We start from the raw sequence: 26,050 nt of genomic DNA on the forward strand, positions 1-26,050 counted from the left end.
GGAACCGATGTGAATGTACAATATATATGTAAAGCGCAGAGTAAATTGACGGCCCTATATAAGTACCTGAAATAAATATATATGCACTAGTGTGTAGGTGGGTTGTTTATTCATCTATTGATTGATTTGCACTTTATCTAAGGTTTAGATTTATAGTATAGTGCAGTATACATGGATCACGATTCAGCCTGTTCAGCAGGGACAGGGTGAATTTCAATCCATGTACGGGTAGGAAGGTTGTACAGAAGTCGATCTGCTGATCTGTACAACCTTCCCTGTCAAATTTTAGTTCCACATTGACTGGGAGGATGGGGGAAGTGAGCCAGTTTTTTTGGTTCAACCGCTGGCTGAATGAAAAAAAAATGACTCACCTATAACCTGACTTAGGTTTTTCTTCCATTTTAAGGACTGAGTGCAGATAAATAGGTATTTTTCTGTACTTGCAAGGTCTTTAAAGGGACAAAACATGAGAAATATGCATGTACTGCAGGAATGTACCGCATATAACTCTTTTTTTGCTGTAACATACATTCAACTTCAATGATTGTGCTGCTCTTCACTTATAAGGAACTGATGAGGCTGAAATAGGGCACTGCTGGAAACTGCTAAAACGCATGCGAACATCAGTAAATTGTCCTCTTCAAACCTGATGAAACTACCAGTAGATATACATGCTGGAAAGCTCGGCCTTAATGTTCCATTGTACTGATTGGTGCACTTAAGGGACCCAGTAGGGATATTTTTTTCAGAGCAAATGCTGAGTAGTGCCTGGTGGGGGTGCACAGTGAAGATTGTTGGAATGGGGATGAAGGTAAGCACTTACCAGTCGGGTTGCACATTAAAGGACAACTCCAGTTTTCCTTTAAAGGGAACCTGACACCTATAACTAATCTGATTATTAAATAATATAGACCAGGCATGTCCAAAGTCCGGCCCGCGGGCCATTTACGGCCCGGGGGTCGGTTTAATACGGCCCTCCAACAGCCTTCCCTGCTCTGTGTAATGTGGCCCTCCCACGGCCCTCCCTTCTATGGCAGACAGTCTTCTGCTTGGGAGCAGAGGGCAGTGCGCATGCCTGACCGCGGCGCGTTCTCCCTGGTCTGTGTAAATGCGGCTGTCGCGCGGCCCTCCCTTCTGTGGCAGACAGTCTTCTGCTTGAGAGCAGTGCGCATGCGTGACTGCGCCGCGCTGGGAGCAACAGAGGGCGGTGAAGTCAGGGCCGGGCTTCCAGCGTGAAGTGTGTTTCTCTTCCCCTCCCGGCTGCCGAGCAGAGACTTCAGCTCCAGCTACCTTTTTTCACCCTTCACATTAGTGCAGGTAAGTTGTTTTTTTTTTGTTTTTTTTTATTTATTTTCAATACATTGTGAAAACTCAGCTGTCAGTTGATCTTAATGTTATGAAACGAAAAGTATGTCGTTTGCAATTAACTTGGCATAAAATAATTTATTTTCATTTAATTGTAATGGTTCAAAGAATGTTTGGAAAAATGTTCGGCCCTCCACCATGTTCACTTCATCCAATCTGGCCCTCTTTGAAAAAAGTTTGGACACCCCTGATATAGACTTTACGATCAGTGAAACCCACATAAAATAATTAGTGGATTCTAAGATATAGGAAGCTGAAGTTAAATACAAAGGTGCAGCTTTTCCTCTAGTGTGATAGGTGGACTCACTCACCAAAAGAAATTTAGGAAGATGAAAAAGGAGGGGGGTCATAGAGAATTGAGACATGCATATAGGCTCAGCACCCAAATCTCTGGATCAAGCAATAATGAAGGTGATTTCTGCCTAAAAATGTGTTTTCCTCTTCTCTATTTATGTTGTACACATTTGTAGCAGGTGTACCTCAATATCCAGTTGAACTTTCAGTTTAGTTCAGCTAAATATATTTAGGGTACTTAAAAAAAAAAGGTGTGCAAAGTTTTCTTTAGAAAGCAGCCACTATCTGAGCAGAAAAGTAAAATCAAGTGTATTCCTATGCACTACCACTTTATTAATGGGTACAGTAGAAAAGCCTGTCCCTTGCCAGCATGCTGCAGAGAAGGACCCTTTCTCTTTGTGTGAAAGCAGTGGTCTCTGCTGAGTCGGACCTATAGCCCTGCAATCAGGGGCGGACTGACCACTTGAATACTCGGGCACTGCCCGGGGTCAGTAGGGGGCCCCATGAAATGCCCCTGGTACCTTTTATAGGCTTTTTTGGGTGTGCTTTGAGTGTGGGCAAGGACACATGGGCCCCATGATCCCCTATTGTCCGGGGGCCCCATGTGTTGTCAGTCCGATCCTGCCTGCAACACAGCTCAGGCTCTCTGATAACTCAAGGGTTTTATCTCTGACTCAGCAGGGGGGACATGTCAAACCTCTTGAGAGAGACCACTGCTTCCACAGAGTGCAAGGGTCCTGGAGGTAGTTGTTATAATTTCCCAGGTCATCAGAAAAAAAACTGCATTGCTTGAAACTGGGTGCACACCTTGCTACTACCTGCCTATAGCCACCATTAGACTTCTAGAGAGTCTACTAGCTTCAAACAGGATAAATCTGACCCACAGGACTTATACAGAGAGTAAAGCAGCAAAGTACAAGTGCTCTCATAATGCAATATAACTAAGCAACTGTCGTTTTCACCCTTACTCCTCATTTGTTGAATCTCAGTGTTGCCGACATCTTGCTGCCTTTTTGCAGCTACATCCTGTCTACATGCACTCTAGTGATGTCTACATGGCATTTCTCAGAGTGAGTTTCCTGATAGCGACAACAGTGCACCATGCCTGTGACATTTGTCCTGAAACGGCCACTTGCAGTCTCTATCAGCAGCACAATCAGGAGATGGGAAAAGAACATTGTCACCCTATAACAGTGATGGCGAACCCGTGGCACGCGTGCCACAGCCGGCACGCCGAGCCTTATCTGTGGGCACGCCAGGAGAATCCAGCGGCGCGCTGTCTTCCCGGCTGTAGTGTGCGTGACAGCCGGGTCCCAAGTGCGCATGCACAAGAAGCAGTGCTGTTTGTGAATGGTAAGGCGGTACCTGGGACACATGACAGATCCCAGAAGCCGGCGGACCAATCACAAAGCGCAGCGCTTCTCGCGCATGCGCACTGGGCATCCGGCTGTCCGACGAGCGCCCACACTACAGAAGCCGGGAAGACAGCGCGCGGCTGGATCGAGGAACAGGTAAGATAAAAAAAAAAACTCTGCGGAAGTAAGAGCGGGTACCTGTCAAATTCAGGTACCCGCTCCCCCTCCCTCCCCAAAGGTCAGCAGTCATCCCTGTGCTGTCCGCAGTCTCTGGTCATCCCTGTGCTGTCCGCAGTCTCTGGTCATCCCTGTGCTGTCCGCAGTCTCTGGTCATCCCTGTGCTGTCCGCAGTCTCTGGTCATCCCTGTGCTGTCCGCAGTCTCTGGTCATCCCTGTGCTGTCCGCAGTCTCTGGTCATCTCTGTACTGTCCGCAGTCTCTGGTCATCCCTGTGCTGTCCGCAGTCTCTGGTCATCCCTGTGCTGTCCGCAGTCTCTGGTCATCCCTGTGCTGTCCGCAGTCTCTGGTCATCCCTGTGCTGTCCGCAGTCTCTGGTCATCCCTGTACTGTCTGCAGTCTCTGGTCATCCCTGTACTGTGTCCCCAGTCTCTGGTCATCTCCTGTACTGTGTCCGCAGTCTCTGGTCATCCCTGTACTGTCCGCAGTCTCTGGTCATCCCTGTACTGTGTCCGCAGTCTCTGGTCATCCCTGTACTGTGTCCGCAGTCTCTGGTCATCTCCTGTACTGTCCGCAGTCTCTGGTCATCTCCTGTACTGTTCGCAGTCTCTGGTCATCTCCTGTACTGTGTCCGCAGTCTCTGGTCATCTCCTGTACTGTCCGCAGTCTCTGGTCATCCCTGTACTGTGTCCGCAGTCTCTGGTCATCCCTGTACTGTGTCCGCAGTCTCTGGTCATCCCTGTACTGTCCGCAGTTCTGGTCATCCCTGTACTGTCCGCAGTCTCTGGTCATCCCTGTACTGTGTCCGCAGTCTCTGGTCATCCCTGTACTGTGTCCGCAGTCTCTGGTCATCTCCTGTACTGTGTCCGCAGTCTCTGGTCATCTCCTGTACTGTGTCCGCAGTCTCTGGTCATCCCCTGTACTGTGTCCGCAGTCTCTGGTCATCTCCTGTACTGTGTCCGCAGTCTCTGGTCATCCCTGTACTGTGTCCGCAGTCTCTGGTCATCCCTGTACTGTTAATTAGTTTGCACTACTGTACGAGTTGTTTTTTCTAAACCAAAAGCTCGATATTCAGGTTTCATTGCAGTGTTGGCACTTTGAAAGAAATAAGTTGGTTTTGGGTTGCAGTTTGGGCACTCGGGCTCAAAAAGGTTTGCCATCACTGCCCTATAACAAAAAAGTTCCTGAGTAAGAACCTTCATGCAAGGATTACCAGGTACTATTTAAAGTGATTCTAAAGGCAAGACATTTTTACCTTAATGCATTTCCCTGTGATAAGACAAAAAAATGTCCCAGTAGTTGTATCGTTCCCCCCACCTTCCTATATACTTACCTGAGTCCGGTCTTGATCCAGCACCGTGCCCCTCCGCAGCAGCGTGCTAGTCTCTATCATAGCTCTCACAAGACACAGAGGCAGCAACAGGATACACTGCCGTCAATAAAATCCACTGAGGAGGAGCTGAGTTGCACAGTGTATGGGTCTATGGATGCACAGAGAGGAGCTTGGGAGAGCACCCGCATGTATGCCCCAATAGCACATGGCTTTGCTTTGGGGGCACACAGAAAAGAGGAGAAGCCAACAACGCCATTTGGGAAGTCCAGAAGAGGAGGTTCAGGGCCACTCTATGCAATACCATTAAGAAGAAGGGTCAGCTGCACACTGGATGATAGATGAATATAGCGTGTATTTATTAATCCATAGTATACACAAAACACCAGGACATGAATACAGCACCTGCTGACGCATTTCACACAATCTTGGGTTTAATCATATGATTAAGCACAAGATCGTGTGAAATACGTTAACAAGTCCTGTATTCATGTCCTAGTGTTTTGTGTGTCCTATGGATCAGGGGCGGACTGACAACTCATGGGGCCTTTGGGCAATAGGGGATCATGGGGCCTGTGTCCTTGCCCAAACTCAAAAAAGCCTATGAAAAAGGTACCAGGGGCATCTCATGGGGCCCCCTACTGACCCCGGGGCCTCGGGCAGTGCCCGAGTTTCCAAATGGTCAGTCCGCCCCTGGTATGGATCAATAAATACACACTATATTCATCTATCCTCCGGTGTGCTGCTGACTCTTCTACCTATTGCATCGTGTGTGGTGGCGAGCCAGAGCCTGCACCTGTTGTGGATTGATCTGGATTGTATACCTTTGTTCTTTGGTTGCAATACCATTACAAAGCGCAGGTAAATATACCATCTTTATTATTTTAGGTAAAATAACTTGAGTACTTGCATGTAATTGGTGCTGGGCACATTTGCAAGCTTGAAATTACTCTGAAACATTTTTCTTCTAATTAAAATGGAAAGATCATTTTAGTTCATACCCCCCCTATGGTAGTCCTGTCACGTACCTGGCAGAATGGGAAAGCCTTTCAAACTTGTTGATGGGTTTATCCAGTGGGGTAGAGCCTGTGTCATTACCTGGTGAGAAAATGTACACAACTAATGACAGTTAACAGAAAGTAATTAAAATGAATACCAAAAGAAAAAAAAAAAATCAGGGAACACAAAGAAGCCCCTAAAGTATAGAAGATAAAAGACTGAAATATGCAGGGGAAAATAAGAAGGTTCACAAGCAATGCCAGCAGTTTTCCATTCCCACTGAAGGGTCATTTGTAGTATTGCATCACATTTAAAGGGATGTTATTCTGCAAGATAACTGCCATATATTGTACATTTTTCTTGTTAAAGGGATGCACTCAATTTCTTGTAAATGTTTAAGTAAGCTATTCGCTTACTTAAAATGCAGTCTGCTACTCATCCAAACTTTCTGAATTCCAGGACAATGTGCATTGGAAAAAAAAAAGTAGCGATATAATCCAAATACAAATATAAACATTAACCAGATGGAGGGGATTTATCATAAGAAATTTGAACTTTTAAATTGTCCTTGTCACATTTAGTTCTACTCTATGTGACTGTTAATATGGCAGCTAAAATCAAAGTATATTACACATATTGCAATTTTAGTTTGTTTTTGCTAATTTTCTTACTACCTGCTAGTCCAGTCTTTCTCAACCAGGGTTCTGTGGAGCCCGAGGGTTCCTCCAAAGGTTGCTAGGGGTTTCCTGAGAAATTTCTGACTCTCAGATGAGCTACCACTGACACCAATGATCTCTCTTCTTTTCTTGTGTGTAAGGGGTCATTTTTCCCACATACCGCCATTGTAATGGGATCAATAAAAAGTGATCATTAAGTTGACCCTTCTCCTGAAGACCACCAATACCAGTCTTCTGTACTTAATAACAAGGGGACACACAGAATAGGAAGGCACCTCTCCCACCAATCAAAACGCTGAAGGGTGCTACGCTGACCACCAATGTGGGAAAATGTCAGTTTTCACTGTCAGCATTTCCTTTTTGTACATTTTTATTTGAATCTGTTTCATTAGAATTACTGAAAATAATTTTGCTATATAGGACGGCCCTGGGTGTCAAACACACCAAGGGGTTGGCTTTTCCAAAATTTGCTCTTTAAATGCCTAAAGCATTCGCACAGCAGTGAAGTATAACCCTTGAAGCAATAGCTGCATAGGAGCAGGAAGGTAAAAAAGGAAAAGTAAAGGGACAGGTGTGTGCTGCGTACAGGAAGTAGGAGTAAAGCGGAGATCAGAGATACAAAACCCCGCCAATTGAAATGTGACAACTCACCCCAGGGGACCGAGCCCTTACTATGAGGTAGAGGGCTGGGTGGATCGGAGAGAGTTCGTTTGTGTCCAGGGGGTGGGGGAGGAGCTTTCTTCTTGGATAATGTGGAGCTGCCACTAGGGGATTGGGTGCTTAAAGGGAGGGTTGAAGTAGGACCAGATGTAACTGGAAAAGTATACAAAACATCTTACTTATGAAAGTTGAGTAGCAAACCAGGGCCTACATACATACCTACCAACATTCAGTTCATCTGCTGGCTCAGCAAATGAGTGAAAGTAAACCTATGTGGCTAAATATATTGCAGTACTATTGCTATGCCCGTAAAAAGGACCTGACACCTTTACAAAATACATTAGAGAACACGTTTCAATTTTTTTTCCCTTTTTAAAGAGCTTCTCAAGGCTAAAGTTAAACTATTTTCATACATGAATGAGTGTTCATTACAACCCATGCCCTTTAAAGGTAGATTTCCAACATAACTGACTACCTGACAGAGAACCACCCAACCAATCTCCATGTGATCCAGGAGATCAATTATTAAACACAACCACTGCAGGCAACTTGCTGTCTCCCACATACAGAAAGCCGGATATAGGGGCTGTGTAGACAGGTGGTGTTTTCCAGCCTTTAAAATGTACATCCTTTGCAGGTCAGCAGGTTCCTATTTAAAAGTAGAACTATAGGCAAAACTTTTTGTTTCATTTTGGACAGAGTAAGGGAGAGTTATAACCCCTGTCAGTTTATTTTTTGCCATCTGTTTCCCATTGGGGAGATTTACTTTCACTTCCTGTCCCATAGCCAAAACAGGAAGAGACAGATAATACCAACAAATTAGGGAAATCCTTGGGGACCCCCGGGTCACCAGAACTAGTATCCCAATTGGAACATTTCCTCTTTATTACATTTCTGGGGAAAACCCAAAATGTGGGGTTTTCTTTACTTTCACTTTCAATGATAATGGTAAACAGGACAAATCGAAAGGGTGAATCTCCCTGACGGGGGAGGGGCTTGGGGGAGACAGCAATACAAATAACTTAACATACACACCTTCTCTTTTTTTTTTTTTACTACGGCATCTCCTAGATTGTAAGCTCCAAGGATCAGGCCCTCCTATCCCTCTTGTATTGAACTGTATTGTTACTGTAATGTCTCCCTCCATAATGTAAAGCGCTGAGCAAACTGTCGGTGCTATAAAAGTCCTGTATAATAATAGGTGTTTTAATCCATCTCCATTCCCTCCAAAACTATCCAAAAAAGGTTTGCCTTTAGTTCAGTGTAGATGACAGTTCAGAGGTTGTGTTTGGCTTTCTTTGCATTTATTGGGATACCCTAGGCCCTACTGAGATGCTGAATTGTTGGCAAAGCAGGTCAGCCTTTTGCGTCTGAATGCAAACATTTAAACAGCACTGGGTATGCACAAGCCCTTAAAGCAAATCTCGTATTAAAAATGCAAGGTTCACTTATATTTCAGCCTCTCCTTACATGAAATGGGGTGGAATACTCACCCTGCACCTCAGCATTTGGTGTGCTTGCCTAGATGAGGATAATGTCAGTAGGCCTCACCATGTGGTCCTTTAAAATCTAAAGATCTTCGATATGCAAAAATGCACTACTGCAAAGTGCTGGAGCTTCTTCTAAAAAAATGTAGGGCCCCAAGCTTTCTCATGATCCCATGGTTAGACTTAGCAATATCATTGGCACCTAAAGGAATCGACTGGTAGCTAGAGCATAAGTACAGTTGTGCTCAAATGTTTGCATCCCCTGGAATGTTTGGCCTTGGTGCAGACACATGAGGTGACACACACAGGTTAAAATGGCCATTAAAAAAGTTCCCACATCTGTGACTTTTTAATTTGCAATTTGTGTCTGTGTATAAATAGTCAATGAGTTTGTTAGCTCTCACGTGGATACACTGAGCAGGCTAGATACTGAGCCATTGGGAGCATAAAAGAACTGTAAAAAAACCTGCTTAACAAGGTAATGGAACTGATGGGAAAGGATATGAAAAGATATCCAAATCCTTGAATATGCCAGTCAGTACTGTTCAAACACGTTCAGAACAAGTTCAGGATTTCTTGATACCAAGCCAAGGTCAGGTAGACCAAGAAAGATTGCAGCCACCACTGCCAGAAGAATTGATCAGAATACAAAGATAACCTCAGGAGAAATACAGGCTGCTCTGGAAAAAGACGACGTGGTTGTTTCAAGGTCCACAATACGAAGATACTAGAGCTGTGAAGCATGGTGGTGGCTCATTGATGTTTTAGGGGTGTGTGAGCTCTAAAGGCACGCGGAATCTTGTGAAAGTTGATGGCAAAATGAATGCAGCATATTATCAGAGAATACTGGCAGACAATTTGCATTTTTCTGCATGAAAACTGCGCATGGGAAGCTTTCGGACTTTCTAGCACAACAATGACCCTAAGCACAAGGCCAAGATAACTCTCTAGTGGTTACAGGAGAAAAACGTGAAGGTTCTGGAGTGGTCATCACTGTCTCCTGACCTCATTATAACCAAGCCACACTGGGGAGAACTTAGATGTGCGGTTCATGCAAGACGACCAAAGACTTTGCATGATCTAGGAGGCATTATGCCAGGATGAATGATTAGCTATACCACGTGCAAGAATTCGAGTCCTCATAGACAACTATTACTACAGACTGCACACTGTCATTGATGCTAAAGGGGGCACTACAGAGTATTAAGAACTAAGGGTACACATAATTTTGAACAGGGATCATTTCATTTTGTTTGCTTGTTGCCATGTTTTGTTGTATGATTATGCCATTCTGTTATGACCTACAATTGAATGTGAATCCCATAAAAAAATAAAAGAAATGAGTTTTGCCTGCTCACTCATGTTTTCTTTATAAATGGTACATACTGTATATTACCAATTGTCCAAGGGTATGCAAACTTTTAATCATAACTGTATATTTTCCTATTTTTTTTTTCCCAGAGGAAAAAAAGGTGCAGTTACACATTAATAGTGCTGCAGGGTTTGCTGGAAAGCATGTATTGCCTGGATTTGCTTCCTAATGTACAGAGCAGAGGGCTGTATGGAGTCTGAACCCTTATGTTTATTTACCTGTGCTATGGAAAAAGCTGGTCGGTAGAAGTTTCTGTAGTTACTGACTAGACATCTAGAACAGAATAGTTCTGTATACAAGCACCTCCACTAACAAGAATCAGAGATGTTGGTTTTAGGTAGTGGCTCAGACTTTACACAGGTCTCCTGCAGAAGATAAACTAATTTAAGAATCAACCTTTTGTTGGAGAAAAGGAACACTATAACACATTCATATATCAGTTTAATTGGGAAGAAAGATTGCAGTCTGGGTGTTTTGCTGTTTTCTTAGTTGTTCAAGGAAGGGAAAACGCCTAAAGCACTGCTGTTCTATAGTGAATGGATGAGTATGGCCTCCCTAAATTAGTGAACAGTCTTCCTCTGTAAACAAGTGGAAAAAGTTTAACTCCTGGAAAACCTCTTTAATCAACTAGTATGACAGGTTCATCTGTAAGCCTCAGATTCTACAACGGCAGACATAATGGGCTTGGTTTACTAAGGGCAAAAAGACTGTGCAATTTCCAAGTGCAACTGCTTAAGAGCTTAGTAAAGGAGGTGAAGCTTCACTTTCCAAAGAAAACCCAATCACATGCAAGGCAAAAAAACAAAAATAAACAAAAAACATTTTTGCTTGCACATGATTGGATGATGAAAGTTAGCAGAGCGCTCCTTCATTTACTATGATGCAACTGCACTTGCAGAGTCTATTTGCTTTAAAGCGGAGTTTCAGCCGTTTTTATGTTTATTAAAAGTCAGCAGCTACAAAAACTGTACCTGCTGACTTATAATAAACACACACTTACCTGTCCCAGAGTCCAGCGATGTTATCACCCGTGCCGTCCCTTCTACCCTCCACGACGCTGGCATCTCAACTGTGGGCACCAGGCTATGACAGCTTGCGGCTTCACAGCCTGGTGCCCACTGCGCATGTGTGAGTCACGCTGCGCCTCCTGATTGGTCCGGCAGTCTTCTGGGACCTGTGAAAGTACCCAGGAGACTGCGGGAGGGAGGAGGGGGCTGAACTTCCGGCCCACTTCGCCGCGGCGAACTGAGCCAGAAGTGGGGGCGGGTACCTGTCAAAAACAGGTATCCACTCCCCCCCCCCCCAAAATCTGCCAAATATGGCAGTGGAGAGGGGGAGGAGGCAAATAAGTGGAGCTTCCGCTTTTGAGTGGAACTCCACTTTAAGTAAATCAACCCCAAGGTGTTCAAAAGCAGGACTCTGGACATATTTAAAAACCATTTAATTCAAAAAGGTATTCTTTAAAGGATAAGTTCACGTTTGGGAACATGTTACACGGTCCACTGGAGTGATGGGTATCCACAGCAGACCTCAGTGGGTACCATTTTCAGAAAGAAGCTGTGTGATGCCAGGTGGGAAGCAAAGACCAAAAATCTTGGAGAAGCAGGATAACAGAATGACTTATGATTACTAATGGGAAATAAGTACACCATGGATAAAAATATGTAGGCTAATGCTGACCTATATTTATCGAGGCACGCTTTGGGGCTGTCACTGGGGCCCTGATATTACTACTTAGCGACCCAGAATAGAAATGCAGAATGACCGTTCAGACTTTACTTGTACCGGGTCACTGTCTTGCTAGGTAGTGAAATCAGGATCCAGATGATAGTTCAGGAGCTTGTACTTGTACCTCTAAACACCAAATCAGCAATAGGAGTTGCCATAATTTTTATCTGCATATGTTCTCCTTTAAAAGAATCTCTAGAGACAGCTATTAAATAATGGCATCATTTAACTTCCACTGCCTTAAATTCAAATTCTGGCTGAATAATAGGCTTTTCTGAGGCTCCAGTGATAATATTTTGCATCGTCATTTGTATAGTTTGGTGGGTAGCCAGCTTGGAATTCCCTACTTGATGATGAAGTCATGAGAATGGCACATGTGCTTGGAGTACAGTTTAGGTTGATGACCCACCCAGGGGCGGACTGACAACTCATGGGGCCCCTGTGTCCTTGCCCAAACTCAAAAAAGCCTACGAAAAAGGTACCAGGGGCATCTCATGGGGCCCCCTACTGACCCCGGGCCCTCAGGCAGTGCCCGAGTTTCCAAATGGTCAGTCCGCCCCTGGACCCACCATATGGAAGCCCCCTAGAAGTAAGGTACACTAGCTGAACTGTGCTATGTATGGTTCCTTTAGGGCCAGTTCACACCACAAAAACGCACTCCAGATGCATTCATGATACGTTTTTATTTACAGTTCACACCACACTCTGTTTCTGTGCAGTTTTTATGCAGTTTGCTATGTTTCAGTACAGTTCTATGCAAAAAAAATGTAGCATGTTCAACATGACTGCACTGGTGTGAACTAGGGCCATTGGAATGCATGGAAAACACTGTGAATGCATTTTTGATGCAGAAAAAAGCGCACTGGATTGCGTCTGGTGTGAACTAGCCCTTAGCCAGTGATGTCATGCAATTGGCTAGTTCTGAGGAGGCTCCCATGAATAAGGTAAGGGTTACTGCTCTTTAAAGCAGAACTCCAAGAAAGTCTAGTAATATTCGTTCAAATATCTTTACCTGTACGTTAACATTCTGCTAGTGCAACTACCTGCTATCTGTTTTAGATTTCACTCCCGGTGTTCTAGATAACACTTGAAGCTGGGCTGACAGGTAATTGGACTGTACTAGGAGCCAATCATGTGCAGGAAGTGGTTTGCAGGAAGGAGAGGGCACAGTGGTAATTTCTTTAAGTGGAACATTTGTCAGAAAATTAAGTCCTGCTAGATGACTTCAGGCTGACCCCCTTTGCAGGTATAGCTACTGTATGTAAAACATTAAAAATAAAGTGCTTATACTGTTTAAAATCCAGTAATGCACGGTCTCACCCTGCTCTGCACATGCTCAGTTGCTCTCCATTTTTGGCATTGTGCTGAAAATCAGAGCCACTAGAGGCCGATCTGCTGACAGCCTAAAGATTTACTGCTGCTCAGGTCTCTGGGCTTCAGCAAAATGGCAGCCTCCAGCAAAATGACAGCACACACTAATTTTGGTAGCAGAATTATTAATGTGTAATGTAGGTTCCTTTCTAAATATATTTTATTGAGGCTTACAGTTCCACTTTAACAATGAGCCCTGCAAATTCTAAATATCAGGGTAATTCTTAACTAATATGACTTTATATGACTGTATCATACATTTTTCGGAGACATCAGTGGTAAAATTTGGCAACATTATTTGTGTAGTTTTTATTATTGAAAACCCATGGTTTGGCTTTGAAATGGCCATTGCACTTGCCCAGACTTAAATCTACCTCACTGCTGGAATCAATCTCCAAGAGATAGGAGGCAGAAATGATTCCAGTGTCCAATGATCTGACTTATGAGGTGATGTTGGAATGTTCTTAAATTTTTAGAATATGGTACTAAATGAATTAAAAAAAAAAAAAAAATGTTACACAAATCGGGTTCATGGTTTGCTAAGGTTACTTAGAGACGTCCATGAAAAATTTTGAAGATACCTTTTCCACCTGCATTCCTAGGCGGCAGTGGTGGTGCGTCGGTTATGGGAGACGTTGGTGAGTCTGTGCTGGTGGACATGAAGATCTGGTTAGTGAAGGCTCCGTAAGACAACCTCTGCTTATCCCGCGGAGTAGTAAAGCCTGGCAACAACTTGTCTTGGGGGGAAATACTAGATGAATGGCAAAAGCTTTGCGGCCTTGGCGAACGCTCCTTCTTGATCGGACTAGGCTTTTGGGATGAAGAAGAAAAACAGAACAACTAGTTAAACACTTGAGATTCTATTACTGACCTCTGTAAAATATTGCCAGATCACAGTGGTTTTCCCAAGTTTCATGGAGCCAAGGTGATCATGTCTACTCAACATTCATTACAAAGTTGGAGGTTTCACAGATCTGGTGGTTGTATAGATGACATATACACTCACTGGCCAATTTATTAGGTACATCTTGCTAGTATCGGGTTGGACCTCTTTTGCCTTCAGAACGGTCTTAATTCTTCAAGATATAGATTCAAAAATGTGTTAGAGACATTCCCCAGAGATTGTGGTCCATATTGACATGAGTTACTGTTGCCTTTCTATCATCTCGAACCAGTCTGCCCATTCTCCTCTGACACCAACAAGGCATTTCCGTCCACACAACTGCTGCTCACTGGATATTTTCTCTTTTTTGGACCATTCTTTGTAAACCCTAGAGATGGCTGTGCTTTTAAATCCCAGCAGATCAGCAGTTTTTGAAATACTCAGACCAGCCTGTCTGGCACAAAAAACTATGCCACGTTCAAAGCCACTTAAATCCCCTTTCTTCCCCATTCTGATGCTCGGTTTGAACTTCAGCAAGTCATCTTCACTATGTCTAAATGCATTTAGTTCCTGCCATGTGATTGGCTGATTAGCAATTTGTGTTACCAAGCAATTGAACAGGTGTACCTAATAAAAGTGGCCAGTGAGTGTACATTCTAATGTGATCCAGATATAACCCTTTCACCATCTTCCAAGGTGGCTGTTTGGGCTTAGACTGCCCATGAATGCCAGTTTTGTCATATATATGGCATTTACCTGAAGAAAAAGAGCCGATGCCGCCTATCAGTGCCGTCTAACAGTGCCCGTCAGTGCCCCCTAACGGTGTCGCCTATCATTGCCATATATGAGTGCTGCCTTTCAGTGCCCATCAGTGATGCTAGTCACTGTCCACCAGTGATGCCTGTCAATGCCCATCAGTGCCACCTACCAGTGCCTCCCCATCAGTGCAGCCTATCAGTGCCCCCCCATCAGTGCAGCCTATCAGTGCCCCCCCATCAGTGCAGCCTATCAGTGCCCCCCCATCAGTGCAGCCTATCAGTGCCCATCAGTGCAGCCTATCAGTGCCCATCAGTGCAGCCTCATTATCGCACATCAGTGCAGCCTCATTATCGCACATAAGTGAAGGAGAAAAACTACTCACTTACAAAGTTTTATAACATTAACTAAGAAAAAAACCTTTTTTTTTTCAAAATTTTCAGTTGTTTTTGGTTTGTTTAGCAAAAAATTAAAAACCCAGTGGTGATTAAATACCACCAAAAGAAAGCTCTATCTGTCTAAAAAAAAAAAAAGATAAATATTTCTTATGAGTACAGTGTTGCATGACCGCGCAATTGTCATTCAAAGTGTGACAGCGCTGAAAGCTGAAAATTGGCCTGGACAGGAAGGGGGTGAAAGTGCCCGGTAGGCAAGTGCTTAAAGGGGTCAGTCTAAAATGCTCGTTGTTTCAAAGAGTCTTGGGAATTACAGAAGTGAGATGTCTAACTCACATATTAGTTTTCATATCTCACATTACAGAGTCTGTAGGAGAGAGGATAATATCAGTGGTATGTGGATGGCTAAATTCACCAACATTCACCCATATTTGAAATGTGCTTTTTGAGTGGACTGATCCTTCAGCCTTATAGTGGTGGGAACAATTATTTCTGTGACGGCAATTTTCTAGCTGTTGTGAGATTAGACGGCATTATTCCTTGTCACAGGCACAGCTCCTTAATCATTAATTAAAAATAGTCACCTGAATAAACATGTTAGACAGACACCTGAACTTGTCAATCTCACCTTGTCATCTAAATCATCGTCACTCTCGTCAATTTCTTCTAGACGCAGGTTCCAGTCATATTCTACATGGGTGTGTGGATTCAGCTTACCAGTCACGGCTTGGGAGAGCTGCAAAAAAATAAACAAATAATGACATTTGTCCCTTTAGGTCGGGTGTCGGCAAACCGCGGCTCCGGAGCCGCATGCGGCTCTTTTTCATCTTTGCTGCGGCTCCGGAGCACACTGCCCACCAGGTGACAGGCAATAGGGTTGCCGTAGCTGCAGTGGTCAGCAAGCCGCGTCTCTACACATTTTAATGCGGCTCTTCTGTGTGCCGGGCGCCCGCTCCCCTCCCTCCTCCAAACATTGGCTGTCAGGATGTAGGCGGGGCAGCGTGACGAACTCCTCTCCTCTCACAGTCCGCCCTGAAGACCAGAACGGCGCGGGAACACGACGAGAGGAACGCGCGGAGCAAAGGTAAGTGAATTGACACAGGGGGGACTTAATATGGGGGATGAATTAATATGGGGAATGAATTACTATATGGGGGATGAATTACTATATGGGGGATGAATTAATATGGGGGGGATGAATTACTATAGGGGGGATGAATTACTATAGGGGGGATGAATTACTATAGGGGGGATGAATTACTATATGGGGGATGAATTACTATATGGGGGATGAATTACTATATGGGGGATGAATTAATATGGGGAATGAATTACTATAGGGGGGATGAATTACTATAGGGGGGATGAATTACTATAGGGGGGATGAATTACTATAGGGGGGATGAATTACTATATGGGGGATGAATTACTATACGGGGGATGAATTACTATACGGGGGATGAATTACTATACGGGGGATGAATTACTATGGGGGATGAATTACTATGGGGGATGAATTACTATATGGGGGATGAATTACTATGGGGGATGAATTACTATATGGGGGATGAATTACTATGGGGGATGAATTACTATATGGGGGATGAATTACTATATGGGGGATGAATTACTATGGGGGATGAATTACTATATGGGGGATGAATTACTATATGGGGGATGAATTACTATATGGGGGATTAATTACTATATGGGGGATGTATTTTCAGTTTTAAAAATGTGGCTGTCAAAATAAATTTCAATCTTGGTTTTGGCGAGATTTGGCTCAGTTGAAAAAAAAGGTTGCCCACCACTGACCTAAGGCTATGATTGTGATTATGAAGATACACTGTGGCCCTGATTAACCCTTTGCTTACTGGGCCCTTAAACCCCCTTCATGACCAGAGCGCTTTTTGCAATATATGCAGTGTCGGATTTGTTATAAATGTTGCAATGGTTTTGCGGCTCCCAGTCTTTTTTTTCCCCTCGGAAACGGGTCCAAGTGGCTCTTTATGTCTTAAAGGTTGCAGACCCCTGCTTTAGGTGAATCCATTAAATATACCTCCTCTGTGCAACCTGCACACTAACCTAGTTACCTTCATCCCCGCTCCTGAGTTCTTCACTTTGGCACTGCCTGTCTTGCTTAGCCTTTGCGACAAAAAACATCCCAAAACCAAATAATGTGAAGGGTATGTATCTGAATATTATGATGTCTGCACTTTCATGGGTTAGATTTTACATGTTTTTTCCTTGCAGCTGATCTCTATCTTTACTGTCACTTTAACTAGTTCATTTTGGCTAGTGGTGCACCGAAATGAAAATTCTGGTGCCGAAACCGAATCAAAAATTCAAAATGCACTTGGCCGAAAACCGAAACAGAAATGTGCAGTTTTTAAAAATTAATAAATATTTTTTTGGAAAAAAATACACTTTGATTAAAAAAAACAAAAATAAACCCCAATAAATACCCCAATTTTTTTGTAAAATATGAAAGAGGATGTTACAGCGAGTAAATAGATACCAAACATGTCACGCTTAAAATTGTGCATGCTCGTGGAATGGCATGAAACTGCGGTACTTAAAAATCTCCATGGGGGATGCTTTAAAAATGTCTACAGGTTAGTAGTGTAAAGTTACAGAGGAGGTCTAATGTAAGAATTATTGCTCTTGCTCTGACATTCATGGAGATGCCTCACATGTGTGGTTTAAACACCTTTTACATATGTGGGCATGGCCTACGTATCTGTTCACCACTACGTGCGACGGGGGGACAGGGACACTTTAAACTTTTTTTAAAAATGTATTAAATGTTTTTTTGTTAATTTTTGGCACTATCCCTTTAAAAAAAGTAATAACTTTTATTCTGATCACAAGAAATGCATGCATCCCTTGTGCTAGAAATAATTAGTGACAGGTCCTCTTTATGGAGAGTTATGGGGTCAATAAGACCCCACATCTCTCCTCCGCAATGTAAAGCATTGGATCAAAAAAAAAAAAAAATCATTGATCTAGTGCTTTAAAAAACAAAACATGGCCGGGACGGTAGTGACATCGCTCCGGTCCTCCAAGGGCATAGAGATGAGTGGAGGCCATCTTTCCTTTACTCATCTCTATGCCCAGTGCTGGGATCATTTGCTGGTTTCTCAGGTAAGGATGAGAACTACAAAACGTTTCGGACACTGAAATTTCGGTACATCCCTAATTCCGGCCAAGCTGGTCCAAAAGAACGGTTTCCTACACTAATGGGTGTGCATGCTAGGCATGCTGTATAATCTGTATATAGCCTTAGCTACATACAATATACAGCACTGTGCCCCGGCTGTAGGATGCAAATTTCTAAGCTCCACCCTTCTGCTACCACATCACTGGCTTTGATTGACAGCAGCAGGAGTCAATGGCTTCTGCTGCCTCAGCAAAGCCTGTGAGACCTGAACTTGAGGGGACAGAAGAGCTGCACACGTGCACAGCACTGGATCAAATGAGGACTTGGATAAGTATAATGGGGGGTGAGGGGGGAGTTATTGATGCCTATAAACAATTTTTTAACTTAATGCAAGAGATGTTTAGGCTTTATAACCAGTTTAATTCAACAAACGTGCAAGAAAAAAAAAAACATGGTTTAAAGTATGTGCAGTCATGCCACGTACTGGAACAGACAGAAGAACAGATCGATAGCGAATAATGATTGCTGCTAACCGGTACCAGTTTTCATTAGTATACGAATACGGTCAGGATGCAGTCACTCACCAGCTCCTCACACTGGATTGCTTTTAATCTCTTTGCAGTGTCGAAAGCAGTCTCCCCCAGGTGGTTTACTACAAGAGAAAAGCATGTAATTGCTACAACATCATTCTTTCTAAAACAGTCAGTAAATTAGAACTCATATAAACAAGTAAAAGCACATAGAAGAAAAGCATATCCCTCATAAGCATGACTAATGATCATATACTAAGTGACACCATTAATGATTCCAACAGTCCGATGAAGCGACACTCAGTCACTACAAAATGAATGAGTCCTATTTGGGAAACTGCATTAAACTACGGTAATAGTCATAATATCCTAGATTGTAAGCTCCAAGGATCAGGGCCCTCCTATCCCTCTTGTATTGACCTGTATTGTTACTGTATTGTCTCCCACTATAATGTAAAGCGCTGAGCAAACTGTTGGCGCTATATAAATCCTGTATAATAATAATATCCCTCATAGAATTTACAGTATATAAACCTGCACTGTAACAATGATGGGAGAATAAAGTTTCTATAGGCAACACAGACATTTCTTTTAAAAACTATTTGTGTTTAAAGATTAAATCCAATCAGGTTTTTTTTGGCAACTGATTCTTTCCTTCCTGTCACACAGAAACAAGAGGAAGTGAGATGAAAACTCTCCAAAGAGGGGAACAATTGTCACCAGGACAGTAAGACACAGTTGGCCCTAAAAACCTTAAAGCGGAGTTCCACTTTAAAAAAAAAAGAAAGTCAGCAGCTACAAAAACTGTAGCTGCTGACTTTTAAAATACAACCACTTACCTGTCCCTCGGTCCAGCGTTGTACTCACCACTACTGGTTTCACCGGCCGTCTTCTCTCCCTGGTGCCGGCATCTTCAGTGTGGGCATCCGATTGTGAAAGCTTTCGGCTTCACAGCCGGGTGCCCACTGCGCATGCGCGAGAATCGCTGCACTTTGTGAATGGCCCTGTAGTCTTCTGGTACCTGTCACGTGTCCCAGAAGACTACAGGGAGGGATGGGGGGGGGGACAACTTCCGCTTCCGATCGCCTAGGTGATTGCAGCAGAAGTGGGAGCGGGTACCTGTCAAATTCGGGTACCCTCTCCCCAAAGGTGCCAATCCTTAATGGGGAGCGGGGGACGAAGGCTTAGAGCAGAACTTCCTTTTTGGGTGGAGCTCCGCTTTAAAGTGGAACTGAACTCTAACGGATAGGGTTTTTATGACAGAAAAGACCCACTCTATTTGTGTATTCTATCCAATGCTTCTCCTTGCCTGTCGGCAGTAATGTACACTGAGCCACATGCGCACAGCTCAGCATACATTTATGGCAACCCCTCTACGCTGTGTTCACCTGACTCATGTGCGCCTGTGCAGGAGTGAAGTCGTTGCGGTCTGACCATTCAAGCAACCAAACCTGGAAGGAAGACCAGAAGACGATGGAAGCACCCATAAACAGCAGGAGCATTGACAACACAGCGCTGGAGGGCATCATTTGACAGGTAAGTCTGTCATAATGTGTGATTATGCCGTTCATACTGGCACATTATGGAATAAAGCTTCAGGGGGCCCATTTCATTAAAATAAAATAACATTGTTTAATTCTGTTTTAAAGGTTCTAGCTCCTCCTGACGTAAGGGTTTCTGATGTCCTCTCTAACCCCATTGGAGAGATTTTTCATTGTTTCCTATCACTTGATAAAAAGAAAAAAAAAAAAAAAAGTATAAACATCTGCAGACAAATGTAAAAGTTCTCAGATTCCAGCACATACCTGCAGTGTTTTCAGTGTCCCTCCTCTGTCAGAATGCCAGTAAGCTCTGTTTAGGCAAGGTTCCCATACTTCTTGATAGTTTGCTCACTTTCTCCCACCCTACGATGCACTTCTACCAGGGCTGCTGTTAGAAACCACAGGGCCCCATACAGCCAACATGACAGGGCCCCCCTCCCCAGACAAAAGCACAGTTTACTATGCTTCAGTTATGAATGAACACATCGATTTGGTACAGATCACTCACTGCATTCATTCAGGAAAGGAAAGGGCTGGTAAATGTGACATATTTACCGATCATTCTCCATCCTGAAGGATCCTATTGTGTGCTTGCAGCTGCCGGTGAGGAGGGAACCTAGCAGCACTGCAGGGGTGGGGGCACACAGGGGGGCCAGGGCAGCAGGGGAAAACGTATTGTGCACAGGGAGGGTGATGGGGTCTCAATTACTGGAACCGATCCTCTGTATAGCTCTCTCTGCAGCAGCTGGAAGCCAGTGAAAGGGAGAGGATAAGAAGCCAGCTTTCAGCTGCTGCAGAGAGAGATATACAGGGGATCGGTTCCAGTAACTGCCTCCCCCCCCCCCCGTCCACCACCAAGCCGATCACCCTCCCGGCCCACATCCGATTAACACAGCTGCCTGGGCCCTCTTGCTGGCCAGGGCCCCGTATAGGAGGACTGGTGGTACCCCCTTATCCACAGCCCTGACTTCTACTGGTCTATTACTATGACGGGTTGCCTCACTGGACTATTGGCGGCGTCCACCCTGATCTCTCCCCTTCCTGTGTGCTAATCTAAGTACCTTCTCGATCACTAATCAGATTACAGAACATCATAAACTTCAATAGGATTTCAACGTTCACTTGGATGAAGGTAGATCAGTATGTACAAGTATTTATTACCCTGTCTGAACTGGAAAATAACTTCATGGCTCACAGCGGAATACATAAGCGGCCTAAATAAAAATTTTTTTTTATAAATTTGCCGGGAGCAGGTCAGTGCTCCTAACTGAAAGAAAACAACGAGAAGTCAGCACTCACCCAGGTCAATAGTTGGTTTTCCCCTCAGAAGCAGTTTCAAACATTCAGGCTTATTATAAATACAGCAGTAGTGTAGCGCCGTGTTGCCTTTACTGTTCGGCTTATCTAAGTTTCCACTATAGACAGAAAAATGTAGAAAAAGCAATAACACAATTAACATATCATGTATATGAAAATTCAGCCGTGCTTAACCACTTTTCTACCAGTGTATTTTTTATATTGCATCGTATTAACACAACTGTATTTTAAACACATATTTTCAGGTAAAAAAAATTCACGAACGTGAAATCTAATGCACACGAGCACATTATATTACACAATTTTATGGTAAAATATAAAAGAAAGGCTGTGTCAAGTAAATATATAGCAAACATGTCATGACTTAAAACTCTGCATGCCTGTGAAATGGTGGAAAAATGAGACACACAAAATTGTCCAAAGGTGACGCTATAAATCTATAACATGTTGTTAATTCAAAGTAAGCCTAGGTAAGCCACTATTGCTACTGCATAATCATGTGTATTACAGTGAGTTTTTATAACATGTTTTTTGTGCATTTTTACATGCGCTTTTGATTATTTTTTTTTTGGTAGGAGGAAGAAACTGGTTGTTAAACACAAAACTGTGCCAAAAACACACCAAAAATGCATGTAATGCATGTTTCATGTGCTTTCCATTGGTGTCTGCTTTGCTACTTCATCCAGAATGCAGGCACCCTACAGCAGCCCATAGATTATGCAATTTTCATTCTAACACAGGTGGAAGGAAAGAAAATTGATCGATTCCCCCACCAACACAGTCAGTGTTGACAAGGGAATCCCTCCCACAGTGCTATTGTGTTCTGCCGGCGGGGAGCCTTCCCCACTGGCAGAACACAATGATTGCTGCTGGTGGCTACAGTCATCACATGAAAATAATCAGGCTGGTTGTACTGAAGTGGATCCATATCAGTACAACCAGCTTGCCCATAGATAGATCGAATCTCCGCTGATCCCTACTGAACTGGCCAAGATTCGATCCATCTAAATAGGGGATATTATTATCCCCAGCAACCATGGAGGGAAGGCAGGAGATGGAAAGAACCCTATTGCATCACACAACAAGGCTATGCCCAAAGGGGGGGGGGGCTACCATTAACAGCCCTGGCCCAGTTATCACCCCCCCCCTCCAATTATGTCCAACAAATTCCAGGCCAAAAAGGAGGAGGAGGTGTAGAGAGTAGAGGAGGGAGAAAAAAGAAGGAAAAAAGAATGAGGTATCTTTAATCTTACCAACATTGTTTTTACCCATGAAGAATTGGCTCTACTAAATGAAGGATTAAAGTTTGCTCCAAGTAAAACCTTGACAAATTTAAGGCATTCATTGATGTTGAACAGTTTGCCAGAAAGCTCAATATTAAAAAATTATTTTGTAGAAAATTTTCATAAGGCAGAACAGATTACCAGACAGACAGACCACACACACGTCTCAAAAATATATCTACATTTAATCCCAAAACCTCCACTTATCAATACATCTCTAAAAATGTGGTGCAGGAAGATATTTCCAACATTACTTGTAATAGAGCAAAAACACATTCTAGGAATGTATGGGAGGAACTCAAATCACTAAAAAGGGACAAAGACATTGTAATTAGACCCGCCGATAAGGGGGGGCGGTGTAGTGATTTTATCCAAAGAGCAGTATGAGAAAGATGCAGAGGCTATTACAGGACACCAGTACATATAAAAAACTAATAGGAGACCCTACTAACAAACTGAAGGGCAAATTAACAAAACAAGGTAAGAAATTGACCAGACACAGGATTATAAATAAAAAAAAGAGGCCAAATACCAATTACCCAAAGCCCCTAGGATACCAGTCATATATCAGGTCCCTAAAATACATAAAAATTCCCTCAACCCACCAGGTAGACCTATAATCTGTGGTATCAACTCACTTTCCTCCAGAATGGGAGAATATATTGACTGTTTCCTCTAACCCATGAAAGGCAAGGCATACCTTAAAGACAGCAGGGTTCTCATTAATTTACTAAGGGGCATCACTATAACAACATACCTTGCTGGTTACAGTGGATGTAGGCTCCATGTACACAAATATAAAACAACTGGATCCACTCGAAGCCACTAAATGGGCACTCCATAAATATTCTAACCTAACATTTCCCAAGAAAGAATTTATACTAGAGGTATTGGAGATGGCTATGGCCAACAACTACTTCTGGTATAATGGAGAATTTTTCAGCCCAATTAAGGGAGTAGCTATGGGAGCCAGGTATGCCCCGAGTGTCGCTAATATCTTCAACAATAAATGGGACATTTTCCATAGAGAAATACCCCAATTAAAAATGTACAAGAGGTACATTGACGATATATTCATCATCTGGGAGAGGGGACTACGGGAATTGTTTTTATAACGCTCTATGGATAACAATACATATGGTATCAAATTTACAACTAACATTCACCCAGTTCTTAGCTCCGGATATTCTCAAAAACGGTAAAAACCTAGATGCCAGAAAATATTTTAAAACAACTGACAAAAACGGGTATCTCTCTAAAAGTTGTCATCATCCGAAATGGTTGAAAGCAATCCCCAAACGACAACTTACGAGGATAAGGAGAAATTGTAGAAGGGAAGACTTTGAAGAGCAATCAGAAAAATTTACAGAAATATATCTGGAGAATGGATGTAAAAAAGCAGAGCTTGAAAAAACAAAAGATAAATTTACGAATATGAACAAAGATGCTTTACTGTTACCTAAGCCCAATAAAGTTTCTGGAGAAGAGTTGGCATTTATTACTGGAAAAAAGTATAGGTAGAAATTGGCCCATTCTACTGAGGGATCACACTTTGAGACAAATTCTTCCCCAAAGATAAACATTCATCTACAAAAAGGCTTTGGGCCTGAACTCAGCGGCCAGACTCATCCACCTCACCAGCCGCTCCACCTCTGCCACCGCTCTGCCTCTCCCTCCACTGGCTCCCCATCGCATTAAATTCAAACTGCTCACTCTGACCTATAAGGCCATTCACAACACTGCCCCTAACTACCTCACCGACCTGATTCCCAGGTACCACCCTACCCGTACCCTTCGCTCTTCACAGGACCTCCTTCTATCTTGCTTCCTGGTCTCCTCCTCCCACGCACGACTGCAAGACTTCTCCAGGTCCTCCCCCATCCTCTGGAACTCACTATCCCAATCCATCAGACTGTCACCTTCTCTCCTCACCTTCAGGCGCTCCCTGAAAACCCACCTCTTCAGGGAAGCCTACCCCACCCTCACCTAACAGCCGCTGCCCTTCCCTCCTCCTACCACTCCATCCCCCACAGCCATTTCCTCCTGTACCACTACCCCCTCCCTCCTAGATTGTAAGCTCGAAAGAGTAGGGCCCTCTAACCCCTTGTGTGCTGTTTCTTGTTACTGTAATGTTTTATGTATTGTCCCCCCCTCTATTGTACAGCACTGAGCAAACCCTTTGGTGCTATATAAACTCGATATAATAATAATAATAATAATTACTGGTTTTAACCTACAATATAAGGAACTGGAAAAAAGTATAGGTAGAAATTGGCCCATTCTACTGAGGGATCACACTTTGAGACAAATTCTTCCCCAAAGATAAACATTCATCTACAAAAAGGCTTTGGGTCTGAGGCATATTATTTCCATGAACGTGATAGAACCCCCTAGGAGGCCTCCAACGTTCTTGGATGCTACAGGTTCCTACAAATGCGGGAGATGCAAAGCATGTAGGACTATTAAAAATAAGAGCAAAAGGATTGACGGTTTCACATAAAATGTGACGGGCGAGAAGTTTGCCATCAAGAAGCTTATCATGTGTGACTCTAGATACGTCACCTATTTGCTCACATGCCCATGTAATCTGAAATACATAGGTAGAACCACTAGGGAATTCTCTACCCATATAGGAGAACATGTTACAAATATCATGAATGGTTACAATCAACACACTGTGTCTAACCACTTTCGATTGAAACATAATAATGACCCTAGCCTTTTACAGTTCTGGGGAATAGATAAAGTTTCCAAACACTGGAGGGGCACTGATATGACTATAAAAGTCTCACAGATGGAAACTCAGTGGACCCATAGATTGCAAACATTGGATCCAAAGGGATTAAACCGAGATATAGACCTCAACTGTTTCCTTACTGATTACTAGAGATAACCCCCTTGTTGCGTAAGGCAATTTCCAGTTGATTGTGATCCACTTTGGAGGGTCCCAGTCAATGTTTATGTACATTTGTATGCCAAATCCTGCAACTCAGGAAGTTAGATTGGCACAAGAATAGGTATTCCATCCTAAAAAGAGGACAGCATTCCACTTTGGCATAAGAATAGGTATTCCATCCTAAAAAGAGTACAACATTCCACTCTTAAGATAGTTTTGAATATTAGATCCACCTTTAATTCTCATTGTTGCAATGGTGGAATTTTTGTAATATACTCATATGCACTTGAATGTTGGGGATGGGTCACCCAGACATTCTAATTTCATATACTACTAATTGTGCATTCATATGTGGTTTATCTGGCATATGATTGCTTTACCATGGGTTTGCGCTACATGTATGAAATCCTACCAGGGTTTAATATTTTAATTTTTTTTTGTATCTTTATGTATTTAGGGTTTTATATATACAGTC

At 43.2% G+C, this 26,050-nt stretch overlaps 1 protein-coding gene across 4 annotated transcripts in view; it reads right to left on the reverse strand.

Moving 5' to 3' along the window:
* The window catches only part of ASAP1 (ArfGAP with SH3 domain, ankyrin repeat and PH domain 1), a 491,182-nt gene that overhangs the window by 24,994 nt on the left and 440,138 nt on the right, over window positions 1–26,050 (reverse strand). For 2 of the 4 annotated variants that reach the window (XM_089685924.1, XM_089685926.1), the window contains 6 exons: window positions 21,379–21,494; window positions 18,593–18,660; window positions 15,477–15,584; window positions 13,396–13,624; window positions 6,848–7,009; window positions 5,549–5,618 (listed from right to left, as the gene is read on the reverse strand). In XM_089685924.1, the coding sequence (XP_089542050.1) occupies window positions 5,549–5,618; window positions 6,848–7,009; window positions 13,396–13,624; window positions 15,477–15,584; window positions 18,593–18,660; window positions 21,379–21,494 (753 nt within the window). Of the gene's footprint in view, window positions 1–5,548; window positions 5,640–6,847; window positions 7,010–13,395; window positions 13,625–15,476; window positions 15,585–18,592; window positions 18,661–21,378; window positions 21,495–26,050 lie in introns of all 4 variants that reach the window. The other 2 variants (XM_089685927.1, XM_089685928.1) reach the window with 2 other exon arrangements.

Source organism: Staurois parvus, unplaced genomic scaffold (assembly GCF_062004578.1).
Source record: "Staurois parvus isolate SC_StPar_1 unplaced genomic scaffold, SC_StPar_1.0 ptg000389l, whole genome shotgun sequence".
Lineage (NCBI taxonomy): Eukaryota > Metazoa > Chordata > Amphibia > Anura > Ranidae > Staurois > Staurois parvus.